General features: G+C 46.7%; 3 protein-coding genes across 3 annotated transcripts; 2 read left to right on the plus strand and 1 right to left on the minus strand.

Annotated features, from left to right (window-relative positions):
• Positions 1–3,622: 3,622 nt before the first annotated feature.
• Positions 3,623–5,250, plus strand: EI90DRAFT_3136275 (linoleoyl phosphatidylcholine delta-12 acetylenase; the record flags this gene model as incomplete). Its single annotated transcript, XM_039064782.1, has 4 exons — positions 3,623–3,684; positions 3,844–4,111; positions 4,253–4,584; positions 4,653–5,250. 4 exons carry the CDS (start codon positions 3,623–3,625, stop codon positions 5,248–5,250), a joined length of 1,260 nt encoding a protein of 419 aa, XP_038908483.1.
• A 7,835-nt stretch (positions 5,251–13,085) lies between these two features.
• EI90DRAFT_2874305 (uncharacterized protein) lies at positions 13,086–13,471 on the plus strand (the record flags this gene model as incomplete). The annotated part of the gene is made up of 2 exons (XM_039053869.1): positions 13,086–13,217; positions 13,238–13,471. Coding segments are annotated over 2 exons (366 nt in total), but the record flags the coding sequence as incomplete, so codon positions are not given.
• A 74-nt stretch (positions 13,472–13,545) lies between these two features.
• On the minus strand, positions 13,546–14,347 carry EI90DRAFT_3022467 (uncharacterized protein; the record flags this gene model as incomplete). Its single annotated transcript, XM_039057774.1, has 6 exons — positions 13,546–13,675; positions 13,881–13,943; positions 13,988–14,065; positions 14,170–14,198; positions 14,263–14,298; positions 14,327–14,347. 6 exons carry the CDS (start codon positions 14,345–14,347, stop codon positions 13,546–13,548), a joined length of 357 nt encoding a protein of 118 aa, XP_038908485.1.
• Positions 14,348–14,558: the final 211 nt, after the last annotated feature.

The following is a 14,558-nucleotide window of genomic DNA, read 5'->3' on the forward strand; positions in this document are numbered from 1 at the left end:
GATGGATTCCCGGGGTTTCGGGTACGCGTCAAATCTAGATGGCAATGCTTTTTTCTTTTTCAAAGAGCTGGTGGGCCTTGTGCCTGTTGGTTGGTTGCTGCAAAAGGGCCACGTAATCAAAGTGCTCCGAACCAAATACACAAAAACAAAGATAACGTAAGATTGACGGTTAGAGAGCATTAATGTAATGGTGTAGGTTCCAAAGAGGACCAAGTGTGCCCAAACACTATCTGACCAGTCGCACTACTCGCGCACGGACGCTTTACCGAGCGCCAGTGACGTTCATTTTCTTATCGTTCTTCTCGGGTCAAAATCAACCCCATCGGACCGTTTAGGACCGGAATTTACATAAGTAATCTGTCTCAATCTTAGAAACGAAAGTGCTTGCCAAAAAGGGGTTCGGGTCGATTAAGAAGCCCGAGGTTCTATGTCCAAGCGCGAACCAAAATTCCACCTGGAATTCAATCTTACGGTGCGAGGCCACGCGTCCGTGCCCAAAAAAGTGTTTCATTTGGCTCCACTGGATCCAATTACATATTATTGACGTGGGTCTAGACGCTATAGGGGGAGAGGGGGGTCAATCCGCTCCATGTTTACGCTACGAATGATGACAGAATAACCTGCCAACCCAGATGTTCGCTAGTTATTTACAGTTTTGCTTCTATCCATTCATTCACGATTTGAGATAACCGTAGAGATAAGGACCAAAACACTCACAAAGCGTTAATTTCCGATCGTCGCTTGTGTCCGTTCATGAGCGCTCGCGTTATGCTCTGATCGACGATCATGTAAACCCAATTAGTTTGTCGTTCCACATCAAGCGATAACCACGCAAAGCAATTCATTCCATTAATGAGATAGGGCAATCAGCTACTCAGCTGGATACAACTCGTACTGATGATTTTATTCGATCTACGTCTGTGCGTATTACAATGTGTAAAATAATCGACTGTCAAGCGCGCGTAACTACATAAGAAGAATTATCTGGAGATTTCCCACGACAATCCAGAACAATCCGGACTCGTACAATTCCAACACTTATACCTGTTTTGCGATTCCCATTCCTTTGATCTTTCAATTTGTAGGACCAATATGAATATGTTTGAGGCACAAGATAACTAGTACCTGTTTCCAGATGTCCTTCTAAATCCAACCTGCGCAGGCTGCAGTGCTGTGGGCCAAGCATAATGATATGTACCACTAGCACAATCCCGCGTATCTGCATCGCCCTATCGTTCAAGTTGGAATTAATGCCAGAGTTGGAACAAAGCCTAGAGACCGTTTGCGGCACTGCCGATTGCTGAGCAATCATCGATGACGCACTGAATTCGCGATCCGTGGCCAGGCTCAGTCTCCAGCAGTCCTTTCGTTTTCCACTCGAAAAATACTCGCAACGTAATTTTCGCTGAAGCTCCAGCCAGAAGTGGACGTACGAGATGAATTTGATGATCAGGGAAGAGCTGGACCTGTGTGTAACAACTCACGCGGGGACGTCCGCCACTCAGTGATTGTACCACTCCTGTGAGAATCTAGTTGCAAATTCCGCGGTCTAATTCGTGCGAGCCAATTACTTGCCATCGAAAACTAGAAGCAGAAGCAAGAGGGTGTGGGGGACTCTCATTTTCAAAACTCGATACGGGGGGGGGGGCGCAACGCACATCGGGACCCGTGTTCGACACTTGGATGTGTTTTCATATCCAGTCTTTGCGTTCAGAGCAAAGTTAATGCTGGGATAACAGATTCGATCCACAGCAATCCGCAGTCGCACAGATCTAACTACAGTCACACCGTTCTATCACATACTAGCATTTCTCCCCAGGCTCCCTGGCATCCTCTCACACTTTCCCTGGCCATAATATATGCACATCGCACTGGGTACTTTGGACGGGGCTGGGAATGGGTTGGTGCTTGTGTGTGTGTGTGCGTGAGATGTATGTCCGTGTGGTTAGCTGGCATGTGAATGGTGTCCCTGTTCGCAGCCAGAGATGGGCGAGGAGGCATTGAGCAGTTCTTTTCGGTGGACACCCTCACACTCATAGTGATCGCAGGCCTGGGCACCCGTTATGGCTTCCATCTTTCTCATTCCCATCGAGGTTGATAGGTCGTTGAGAAATGCGAACTTGATCATTCCGATTGTGAGTTTGATAAGTAGACACATGTACATATATACTCAGATATAACAGGAGTGTGTAAAATCACACGCCTGCGTGTTCTGGGGAGAAGTAAGGAAAGCCATTCATGTGAAGAGGGGAGGGGGGGGATTAATGTTACTCTTGCAACCCAGTAGAGGTTAGTCACTTGTGTGTCAATGAGTGTGCAACGCTAAGGTCATCTTGTACGGCGGTTGGCGCTTCCCACCTATCGACGATGCTTCTAGATCGACACCCTCAATCAGCACGAACGCCCAATGACGCGACGATTCACCATCCGTAACTTCCAGGGATGTTAATGCATTACAAAACGATACAATATGAATAGGGGACGTTTGGTTCGATAGTTTGCAGGGTCCCAAGCCAAACATGACAACAATCTAATCTCGAAGGGCAATTTTTTCAAAAGTTCTGCGGTAGAAAAGCGCTTGCGCACAAACTTAGGTTCGGTCCCTGAGCTTTAACCTCCTCTCTCTCTCTCTCTCTCTCTGTCCTTGTTGTGGACGCCTGGAATGGAGATGATGGCAGGAACGGAGTCTTTCTGAGATAAAATTGCGTAACCAATTTGACATAGGTGCATGGCGTGGAGTTCCATCCCCGAATTCAATAAGAGTGACGGCAATAACAAATCCGTTTCTTTCCACTTATTATTTTTTTTTTTTGTTTCCTTTGAAATTATCTTTTTGGGTCAGATTTTTTTCTCCCCCCGCTAATTTTTTTTCCCTTCACTTTCCCTTTTTACCTTGACGTTCCTTCAGGGACAGGTTTTACAGACTCGTTTGGCGAAATCTCATGTAAACTCTGCTCCTCCGACAGGTACATGTTATTAGTTTCCTTCTACCTCATCATCGTTCTTGCAGAGGGCTCCTTAAGCCAGGAGAAGTTGCACTGGATTGCGATGCTGAAGGGGAGGCCGATGGCGTGAGAAGTTCATCATTCGGAAGGGTCTTCTAGATTATTTTTCGCAGTCGTGCGAACATTTTGTTTTTTTTTTAAAAGTAATTTACCGATAAAAAAAGTTGATGGGAATTCTTTCCTTGTTTGGGCGGGTACCAGATCCGTAGATTCGTCATATATATTCAGTCGAGGTGATGATGTTCTGGAAAAAGAGGCGGTGACTACAGTTGGCAAAGTGCCTTGGATGATTTATCAAATTCAAAATTGAATTTCTTTTGAAAGGAATTTGATAATACATATCAGAAATTGCCTCGTTTTTTTTTTCTCTCTCTCTTCAACCCTTTTTATTCGCACAGAATCACCCGGATTGAATAGTGACCCTTTCTGGCAATTTGAAAATGAATCCTGCAAAGGAGTTTTGTCGTCCGTCGTTCTCGTTTCCAATCCCAAATCCAAATCCGAAATAAAAAAAAAACGAAAAAACAACAATATGTTCAATCCATCCCTGGATATAAATCCCCCGAATCTCGTCTTCCTCTTCTGCCTCACTTCACCCATCACCCTTCCTCCTCACCATGGCTCACGTTCAGCAAAAGCCCTACAATGAGGACAAGCTCCCCCAGTTCACACCCATGAAGTGCGTTCCTTCCTACCATCTCGCTTTCCTTCCACATCTACTGACCTGACTTTTTTTTTCTCCTTGCTTCGTTCACTCCCCCCTCGCGCCTTTATCACTCACCCAACATCCCGGCTTCCCCTCTCACAATGTGGAATCGCTCCCATCACCATCTCCCAGCTGGTCCTTGGGCGAAATCCGCGCTGCCATCCCCGCCAAATACTTCGTGCGTGACACTGCTCGGGGTCTCCGACACGCTGCGCGCGACTTTGTTATTGGTGCCGTCTTTTGGTACTTGGCTACCTACATTGATCCCTTGGCCAAGTCGAAAGCCACCGTTGAAGCGTTGGGGACGATTGGCGCTGAGGTCTTCAGATGGTCACTTTGGTCCGTTTATTGGTGGTTCCAGGGTTTGAACTTCACCGGCATCTGGGTTATTGGACATGAAGTGAGTTTGGTTTTTTCCCCCTTCAACATGGCCTGTTGTCGCCGTGCCTGGGCGTGGTTCGATGCGATGCGTGCCCGTTGCTTCGAGGCCTTGACTATTAGCAAACCTACTGACCACAACACCGCTTTCTCTACTATCTAGTCTGGCCATGGTGCTTTCTCTGCCAACCGTACCGTTTGCGATATCGTCGGTTTCATTACCCACACCCTCATGTGGACTCCTTACTTCTCCTGGCGTATCTCCCATCATCGTCATCATTCCAACCACGCCTCGATGGAGAAAGATGAAGTGTATGTCCCCAAGACTCGTTCAGATCTTGGTATCCCTGAGGGACGCAATGAGGATATCGACTGGGAGCATTATTTGGGTGACACTCCTCTCTACACCCTCTACATGCTGGTTCGTCAGCAAGTACTTGCTTTCCCTGCTTACCTCCTCTTCAACGTCTCTGGCCAAAAGTCCTACCCCAAGTGGTGAGTTGAATCATTGGAAATGTTCATTCAATTGAGTAAGACGCTCAAAAAATTCTTTCATTGATCAGGACCAACCACTTTGACCCCAACTCCGTGCTGTTCAACCCATCTCAACGTAATGCTGTTATCGCTTCCAATCTCGGTATCTTCGCAATGATTTGGGGAGTCACCTATGCGTCCACTGTCTACGGGACTGCCGAAGTGATCAAATACTACTTCTTCCCATGGCTCTGCGTTTCTCATTGGTTCATCATGATCACTTACCTCCACCACACTGATGAGAACCTCCCTCATTATCGCAAAGCCGAGTGGTCCTTCCAGCGCGGAGCTGCCTGCACTGTCGATCGTCCCTTCTTGGGCTGGCAAGGTCGATTCTTCCTGCACGACGTCGCGCACTACCACGTTATCCACCACTTCTTCCCTCAAATGCCATTCTACCACGGAGAGGCTGCCACCCAGCACTTGAAGGCGTTCATTGGCGACTATTACGTTCGCTCTGATCAGAATCCTTTCTCCGCGCTCTGGCAGGCATACAACAACTGCCAGTTTGTTGAGGATGAGGGTGACGTCGTCTTCTACAGGAACCGGAAGGGTGAAGCTTACAGGAGGCCGGCCGATCCTTGGTACACCCCTTCATCCAAGCCTGCAAAGGTTAGCGCTGAGTGAAGAATGAATAAAGTCGGTTGTCGGGAGGCCTTGTTCGTCTTGCTCGATAATTTGCTTGTCCTTTTTTCATTCTTGCTGTAGCCACTGTTTTCTTATCATCGCACATTCTCTCGATTTTTTTGCTTGCTGACTTCATAGAATTTCTCGTCCATTGTTTTATTACATAAGAATCTCTTCAAATAAAATTACAGAAAGAGATCCTTGATTTAGACTGTACTATTATTATGGACGTTGTACTTGGGTGTGATCCGGAGCTGTGAGTGGGTGAGGTTGGGGAAATCACCGTGAAGCGACGTCGAGGTAGGTTGAAAATTGATCAATGGAATATCCGACGGGGGTTGCGATGCTGATGTTCCGCTTCGTATGCGATCCCCTATCTTCCGGATCTCCGACCAAGCAGTGCTAGGGATATTCTGTAGTGAGTGCCAGTTGTCAACTTTGACAAATATATTCTTGAGTCTATGGCATGGTGGATGTGTGTGTGTGCAGTTATACGTATAGGGTGCTCTGGGTCACGACTGTCAGACTTGTTGCAGACTGGGGTTAAGTGCATTTGATGTCTATTCGCATTCATTGGGTGCGATGGATGAGAGGATGCTGATCGTATGTATGAGAAGAACATCGTAGGAGGGGTGTGGGAGGAGGGCCTGTCATGGAAGCGAATGATTGCGGATGCGTGCACTATCTGTACATAATCCCCGTACATGTACACCTATGGCTGAGCTGGCGAGGCATTTGTTTCGTATGTGGGCTTAGTAGCACGGTCTAATGAACATGCGGCCAGGGCTGCCATTAGGTCTGTACCAGGGGATGGAAGCCTGAGCCGAGTACAGTGTTAACTCTCATGCTTACATCATCACTCATGGAATGGGCCGGTGCTGATTGTCGTGTCCCTCGATTTCGACAACATGTAAGTATAGGCGTTTATTATTGTTAGCCTAGCTGCTTGCTGCGATCCTCCCATGACGTCCAACTGGGTTGGGTGCGTGTCTATGTATGAAGGGAATTTATTGGTTGATAGGGTTAATTTATGTTTGTGTACATAGCCAAGGGGATAGTGTTATGCGTATTACTTTTCGCTAACGTACTATATTACTATATGGTCGAAAGTGCGAAGATGGACAGGTACTTCCCTCTTTTCTGCCGGTCCTGTGGGTGTGAGTAAGGAGCCAGGGGCTTATTCAACTTGCAAAATGAAGGTTCGATTCGATATGACCGGCGGCAAGCCGCATGCGGGAGGGAGAAGAGAACACTCACCGCGCGTGGGCAGATTCAGAATCAGATTGGGCCATGTGAGATAGGTCCACGGGGTGCATCATACATCCATGGACCAGACTCACTTTTTTTATTCTCGTCCCGGTTGAGTAATGCTCAGGTTGCACAACCATGGCCGAGGAAGCTTTCCTTATGGGTGTATGTGAAAATTGGATTTGAGGGGCGCTTGCGCGGAACCTCCCACCAATTCGCGACCTTAGTCGGCAATTTTGTTTGCTTGTTATGTATCGTCACAACTCAACTACGAGTCACATTGCGTGGCTTCTCGTTCGGCGCTTTTGTACATGCATGAAGGGACTTCTGGTTCACCATGGATCGGAATAATCGCCGATGGGGGTCGAAATCGGGAGATACACGGTGTGTGGATCGCGCGCGAGGGAAGGTTTGTATGGTGATATAGTTACCGGTTATCATACTATCGCCTTGAGTGGTTGGACAGGGCACGCGGTCCCTCATTGCCGATTTTTTGTGCACTGACGTTGGAACTGGCGGGCCCCGGCCTGTGCCTGAATTGGTTTGGGAAGTGCGCGCAGTGTGAATGTGGTTTACTCTCATACTCACACTAATCATTTTCTGCAAACCCAAATTGTATGCGGATCGTGCCGTGCCGTGCTGCAATTAGTTGCTTTGCTGTCGACGGTCGTGATCTGCTATATGGCTAGGCAGGATCCCAGTCTCTACTATATGGCTGTCTACTCATCAAGTTGTGTTCTCAGGGGCCATCGGGATGTCACTGTATTCTTACTGAATTTTTGGGACCAATGTGGCCATTACTACAACGGATTCCACGCTGCGATCGTCGCGGGCAATCTCCCTTTTATGCTACACTGGTGCGTCCTTTATGTGGGCCCACATATGTTGGACATCGGGATGTGTGCATCTGTGTCGTATTCCGGGGTAACGGTACGTGCGGCCTGGTCCAGCGCAAAGGATACCTCCAAGATTCACACCTCCTGAGGTGGCGATTCGATCAGAGGGATTTTTAGTACGATTTTCGCATTGCATCACGCCGCATTCCGCGCATCCTCGTCACTATTAGTGCATTCATTGTTGTCTAATTTCGTCTGTTGTGGGTTGAACCTTGGGAGTGCTGAACTTCCCTCTTGAGCTTAGTATTGGAGTCGAGGGCTCCGAGGGAGCCAAAAACAACCAACTTGTTCTTTCACACTCTCAGGGTTTGTACTTTATATCAAGGTTGTTGTGCAGTGCTACCCCTCATTTTTGGCACCAGCGCTGACTGTAACTCCATGTGTCATATCTGTGCATACCTGATCCCAACCCGACTTCTGGACCTCCTCCTTCCCCACCTCTGGAGTCTTACCCTACTACTGTCTGTTCCGATACTCACCTTTGGTCCTGGCAACACACCTCCTCTTACCTCCGATGCCACCTCCACTCCTCCTTCCCTCTCCTCCCCTATCTCCGTCCGCTCCAATACTCACCTTGGACTGAACACTGCCCCTCTCGCCACCCTCCTACTACTCCTCCTCCTACTCCTCTGCTCCTCCTTCACAACACCTCCACCCTTCCGTCACCCTCCTACGCTTCCCCCATCCGCTCCGATACTCACCTTCGGACCTGACAAACTCTCCTTTCTGCCACTCCTCTCTTCCCTTTCTCCTCTCTCCTCCCTCTGGTACTCTTCCGCCAAGTTACGACCTTCCACCGCTGTCCCGTACTTCGTACTCGGGCACCGCTCGTACCTTTGCTCTGAGCCTCCGTTATAGTCCCTACCTTGGACTTTGACTCCACCTTGGTCTTAGTCCATTGCATTGGTGACCTCATACTACATAAACACCATTGCCAATATCCCTTGGACTTTCAACCCCGCCTCTGTAAGCTCTGTAAGCTCCGTAAGCTCCAAGCTTCATGGATCGCCTTCGGCACTTTCGCCGCTTGTAATGTATCTCTCGCGTTTTCCCCTCATCCCTATTTGGACTGCTGCTTCTTCCCATTCTAGCCAGTTAGTCATCATCCCCACTTCTCCTCATCCTCTGCCCCTCTGGGCCTTGCCCTCCCTACCTCCTTTCGGACGTATCACAGGTCCTGCCTTATGACCTTCGGTACCGCTCCGCTTCTGTCTACCCTTTGTTCCTGTTTGGACGTCTTCATTCTGATTCGGATCCCCTTTGTTTCCTTGTGCTTTTGCCCCCTCCATTATATATATCGGTGCTTGTACATACTCGTTTTAGGCTCAGTCCGAAATTGACCTGAAATGCCCCCTAGAGACTTCCTGCTCGCCTACTGTGAAATTAAGGACCAAATGGACAAACAGCAATGGCACAGCGCTCCGCTTGAGTCACTGAGGCCAAGGTCCCTCCACACTAAGTCTCTGATTCCACTCCGGAGTCGTCTGAATCCGCGACACATCTCTAACACCATGAGTGTAAAGTGTTGGAATTTGTACACATGGTCTCAGGAACCTTAATGCATAAAATATGGACATTCTGGGAGTCGAACTGCAGAGCCCTGCATAGGTACCTAGAGTGTGTTACCATTACACTAAATGCCTGCATTAGGCAGAGGTGGTTGCTAACATAAAGGTTCCAATCTGGGGTAGCCAATATGTTTTCGATAACCCATGGCCACTAATTCCCATCTGTATAATTCAGGTCCATGTGTATGCATGTGTGGATTTTATAGTAAACCATAGGATGAGGCCACAATGGGGCCAGTGTTGGACCACATCATGAAAACTGGCAGGCACTCCTATCAGCTCTTGAGTGCTCCTGAGCATTGGTTTGCTCCTGAAGTGCTCTGGAGTGCTCCAGAGTGCTCTGGAGCACATATTACTGTACTATAACGACCATTGGTTCAGTCACATGTCACAGTGAGAATTTGAACAGATAAATGTATTGACAACTAGTTCCCATGGAATCCGGGAGTTGCCGGAATCAGTAAATCAATTCAGTTTTAATTCAGTTTAAGATTTTCATGTGATGTGTGGCACATGTCACACTGAGGGATGAACTATGCAAGGAGATGGCAATCCCCAAAAACCATGGGAATGAACCTATGGTTATAGTACAGTATACTGGATCTCACCCACTCAGTTTATGCATTAAACATTCACGTTGCAGAAAGAAGAAATTCTTTAACTACATACAGGAAATGTAACTAATTGTCATATCTAAGTATCCAATGAACCACCTTCCTCTCCCTTGCACACTTCTGGTGGCTCCATATTGGTACCTACAATGAACTTCCTGTCAGATGATAAATATTGAATTACTGGAAAAACTCACAAGGCAGAGCAATGAGATGTTGGACCACTCCTTGCAGAATGGTAACAGTACTGAGTTATAGCTAAGCACAACCCATGAGACTGGGATCTCACAAGAATTTGAGCACTTGATGATTCAAGGAGCTGAAGAGTGTCTAGCAGATGACTAGAGACATAATAGTGACTTTGTCAAGAAAACACAGACCCTTGACTAAAGGAGCAATTGTGTGTGAGGAAATGGAGAATGTGACAAACAGACCAGGAGAACAATGTGGAGAGCACAGAGTAACTTAAGTGCCAGGCTTTCACATACAGCCCAGACATGACTAAAATCTGACACCACAACCCAGAGGACCCAACCATACCAACTAGACAATCTTACCCTGTATTGATGAATCGTCCACTCAGATGGAACACATGGGAAAGCTGCACTGCCATGTATGAACATGGCCATGAGATCCAGTCAACACATAAGGTGAGCTCAATAGAGGTGGAGGGATCTATCTCTGCTGTGAAATCTGAGTTTTGAGTTCTACAGTGCCCCAAAAAACTGTTGCAATGTTTTGTGCTTTTCACTTTATGAGCTTATTACACCCTGGGAAGTGATCCTAAAATTGCATAAAAATATGAAAATAATGCGCTAGTAGCTTATTAATAATTCCACCAATTCTCTAATAAATATGTCCATTTTTGGTAAAGTTATTTACTTTACAAAGGACCCATGTCATTGCAATGGTTTTTTGGTGTGCATTTTGGAGAAAGGAAAATCACATTAACTAGTATTTAGTATAGCCACCTTTTTCCCTAAGTACTGCCTCAATCCTCCTAGGCATAATCTCGATTAAATTCTGGCAGACACTTGGTTCTATCCTCTCCCACTCCTCCTGAAACTGATCCCACAGCTCATGAACACTACTTGGAGGTTCTTCATACTCCCCAAGCTTCCTCTTTACATGGTTCCATAAATGTTTGATTGGATTAAGGTCTGGGGACTGGGAGGGCCACTCCATGACCCTGATACCATGGTTATTGAACCAGTTCTGGGCCCTTTTGCAGGTGTGTTTTGGGTTGTTGTCCTGTTGGGAAAGGATGTGGGTTGGGTTTTTGTCATAATATGAGAGGGTTTGCTGGAAGTCCTCTTCCAGGATTTGGAAGTAGAGCTTGGCATCCATCTTCCCATCAATACTGCATGCCATTCCAACCCCATCCAATGTAATACATCCCCAAACCATGACAAAACCACCATGAAACTTTCTTGTTCCTTGCACCAGTCTGTCTGTGAGGCCCTGGCCCATGTCTATATTCTGCCCACAACATCAGTTGATGTTGTGTTGTCTAATAATTATGTTGCAACGCTAATTTAGCGTCATGGAAGCTTCTCTATTTATTTGTGCCAAGAATGCATTAGATTGTATATAAACCCTCAGGGTAGCTGTAAAAGGTGGATCAGCCTTTACTTCTACCCCGTTAATATACAGCCCATCAAAGCGTATACTTAGATGGACCAACTGAGGCCTGAGGCGAATGGGGGAATGGAACGTTACCGTCCCCAAAATAGTAAGATAACCTTTCACTGTCTGTAAGAGGTTCATCCACCCATTTCCACACCCATTTCCTCCCATCTGAGCCCAGGCAATTCACCTTAGTCTCATCAGACCACACCACTCTCTTCCAATCCTCCAGAGTCCACTCTTTGTGGCTGATTGTGAAGTCCATTCTCTCCTTATGACATCTGCTGAGGAGCATGGGCTGCTTCTTCTTCACCACTGCTTTCCAACCAGCCTCCTTTAGTTGCAGATGAACAGCCTCAGTTGAGAGGCTGGTGCTGGTGACTTTTTGAAGAATTCAGGTGACTTGTGCAGCATTGTTGGCTTTACCAGAGTTGATAAGATGCATTGCATGACAGATATTGGTGTCTGAGAGCTTAGATGGGCAACCACCACTGGGCTTAGGAGTGTCAGGACAATGTTTAGACCAAATATGGGTAACAGTGGAATGGTGGACAGCAGTAATTGATAAGCACTGTGGCCAGAATCAGAAAAAGCACTTGTTCAATTTTCAAAGCAGCCAATTGATGCATTTTAGAATTGGGGATTACAGCTTGAAATCCATGTGTATTTATGCTCCAGCAATGTTTATTTGTTTACTAGTGTGTATAGTAAACAATATCACATGACCTATCACATGATATTTCCAGTTTTAGTCCATTCTAGCAGCACACCAAAAAACCGTTGCAATGACATGGGTCCCTTGTGAATTGGATAACTTTACCAAAAATGACCATATTGATTACATAATTGGTGGAGTTATGGACAGGATACTAACACATGTTTAACATATTTATTTGAAAATTTAAAACCCTTTCCCATTGTTTAATAAGCTCTTGAAGTCAAAAGTGCAAAACATTGCAACTGTTATGGAAATGGGAAATTTCCCAATTTAGACTCTTATGGGCCCTGCACACACCCAAATCACATGATATGTAAATAAATAGAGTTTATCGAACTATTACCATTGAAAACCCATTTGTTAAACTATCTGTTAAACTCCATGTTACAACATCTATAACAACATCTGTAACTTCTTATGAACGCTCTTCCCCAACCTTTCCCCTTTCCTGTGCCTCGAACGGACGAAAATGGGCACCTCCGGCCCCATTTTTGTAACAGCAACAGTTTTTTGGGGCACTGGTATGTTCAAGAGACAATGCCTGTGTGCAGAGTGATGATTCAGTTGCAAAAGCCAGCCATGGCAGAGGAAGTGCAGTGCACCAAGTGTGCTATAGTTTTCCCAGATGCAGCCATGCAGCATAGAGACTAATGGTGGTGGTGTTATGGGAACAGTGAGGTTGGGAATGGCAGGATGGGTGTCAGGGCACACACCCTGACTAGCCTGGATCCGGACCCACATATGTGCTTCTGCCCTGCATGCTCCATGTGCTGCATGCTCCGGGCCTGGTTCCCATCCTTCATGTGACTTCTGGGTATCCCCGGAAGTTTTCGCCATATTGGGGCCACTGTGGGAAAGTGAGAAGTTAACTTTCTTCTCACTTTCTTACCCATAGCAGGCAAGTGTACATTACTTGCCCTTTGTTTATTCCACTTTCTTACCCACAGCAGAGTTGTGCCCTGGACAGGGCTGTTCACAGGCTAGACTGTGGGCCATAGAGAGGGGTCATGGGGACCCAGGGTCTGTCCCCTGACAATGGGGTAAAGTGCTGTGGTGTCAGGGATGGTGCAGGAGAGGTGGGGGTAGCAGCCTGGGTGGCAGCGGAGTAGTGGTCTGGCCGTGAAAACTGAGATTTTCAGCATCACCTAGCCATCACTGTTGCAGGAGCTTACGAGAAGGGGACAGGAAAGAATCCCCACATATGATGCAGGCAACTCGCTCCCTGCTTGATTTCTCTTACAAGGCACAGTTTCCAGTCCATTCAGACATCACTTTGGAGTCAATGCTCCATGATCTGAAGGTTTATGGGTGTTCATTGAGAATGGTGCCCACTGTAATGGGAAGGGCATACCGATTAGCCATTTCCGAATCCCCAAGCACCAGAACCTCTGTCACTTCATGGATGATATTCACGATCACGGAACACTGGACAACGGTTCATCAGAGATAACTGAGGCATTGCATATCCCCACTTGCAAAGTCACTTACCATGCGACAAATCGAAGAGGATTCACCACCCAAATTCTCAATCAGCTTCAACGTATTGATTCCCTCTCCATTTATTCATTTATTCTGGAATCCAAAGGGATTAGTCAGTCTCTGCCATCAAAGCATCATGGTGGCAGAACTTACTCAGATAATGGTATCGCTAGAGGGCTCTCTCCACACTTGGACTCCAATGCTGCAGTGGTCACCATCTCAAAACGTCCACAATCTACTGGGATGGCAATTAGTATGGCCTCATCCAAGTTCTCCACCCTGGACCTTGTGTCAGCAATGCTTCGATTTTTTGTGTATAACCGGGACATGGGCCTCAGACATGGTCCAAACTGGTACTATTATGCCAGCACCATGCCACTCCCACTTTCAATTAGCTCGGTTGATATCTGGCATGCATTCAAACTTCAGTGCCCTCCACCCAATCCGTTTTACACACCTTTGCACACCTGAGTAGCATGCTCACCTCCTCATGGGGACCATGCAGCAGCCTACAGCACAGTGCTCATCAGCGTAAATGATGCATGTGCTAAAACAGATGTTCGTCGTAAGTTAAAATCTTCTAAATTATACCTTCCCATTATTGAAGCATGGGGACTGCTCTTGAAACAGGTTATCGGGTTGGTGAGGTTTGGATCGTCTTTGCTTTGCCTAGTGATCAAGAAACAGAAGCTGCCAATAACTGGAAAATTGTACACATTTGTTCATTGGTTCAGCCCTATCTCCAATCCAAATGCACACATGCATCTACATACCATGAAGAAGGTAATATTGAATGGTGTCCCTGATGGTGGTGTCATTCCACTTTCATGTGTTGTAGCACTGTGCCTGCTAGCACCTATCCTCACAGGGCAAATCCACAAAGGGAGTGTGAAGAGTACCACCTGTATGGAGACACAAATGGAATTTTACATCAATCCATTTGCAAGTCATTTTGATTATGAAATGTATGCTTAGTACTCACTGATCAGTTTGTATATAACGTTTGTATACCAATAACAGTGCTCAGGTATTCAGTCTACACTTGCACTGCAGACCCGCTACTATGGGGCAGTGGTAGCAACTTGAAGAATAACTTGCCAATGGTGTGGAATGCCTTCACCTATTGCCTGAAACGGTATCAGCGACCATACAAAATGTCACC

This window comes from Cantharellus anzutake (genome assembly GCF_015039405.1).
Source record: "Cantharellus anzutake strain C23 chromosome Unknown EI90scaffold_157, whole genome shotgun sequence".
In the NCBI taxonomy this organism is placed as follows: Eukaryota; Fungi; Basidiomycota; class Agaricomycetes; order Cantharellales; family Hydnaceae; genus Cantharellus; species Cantharellus anzutake.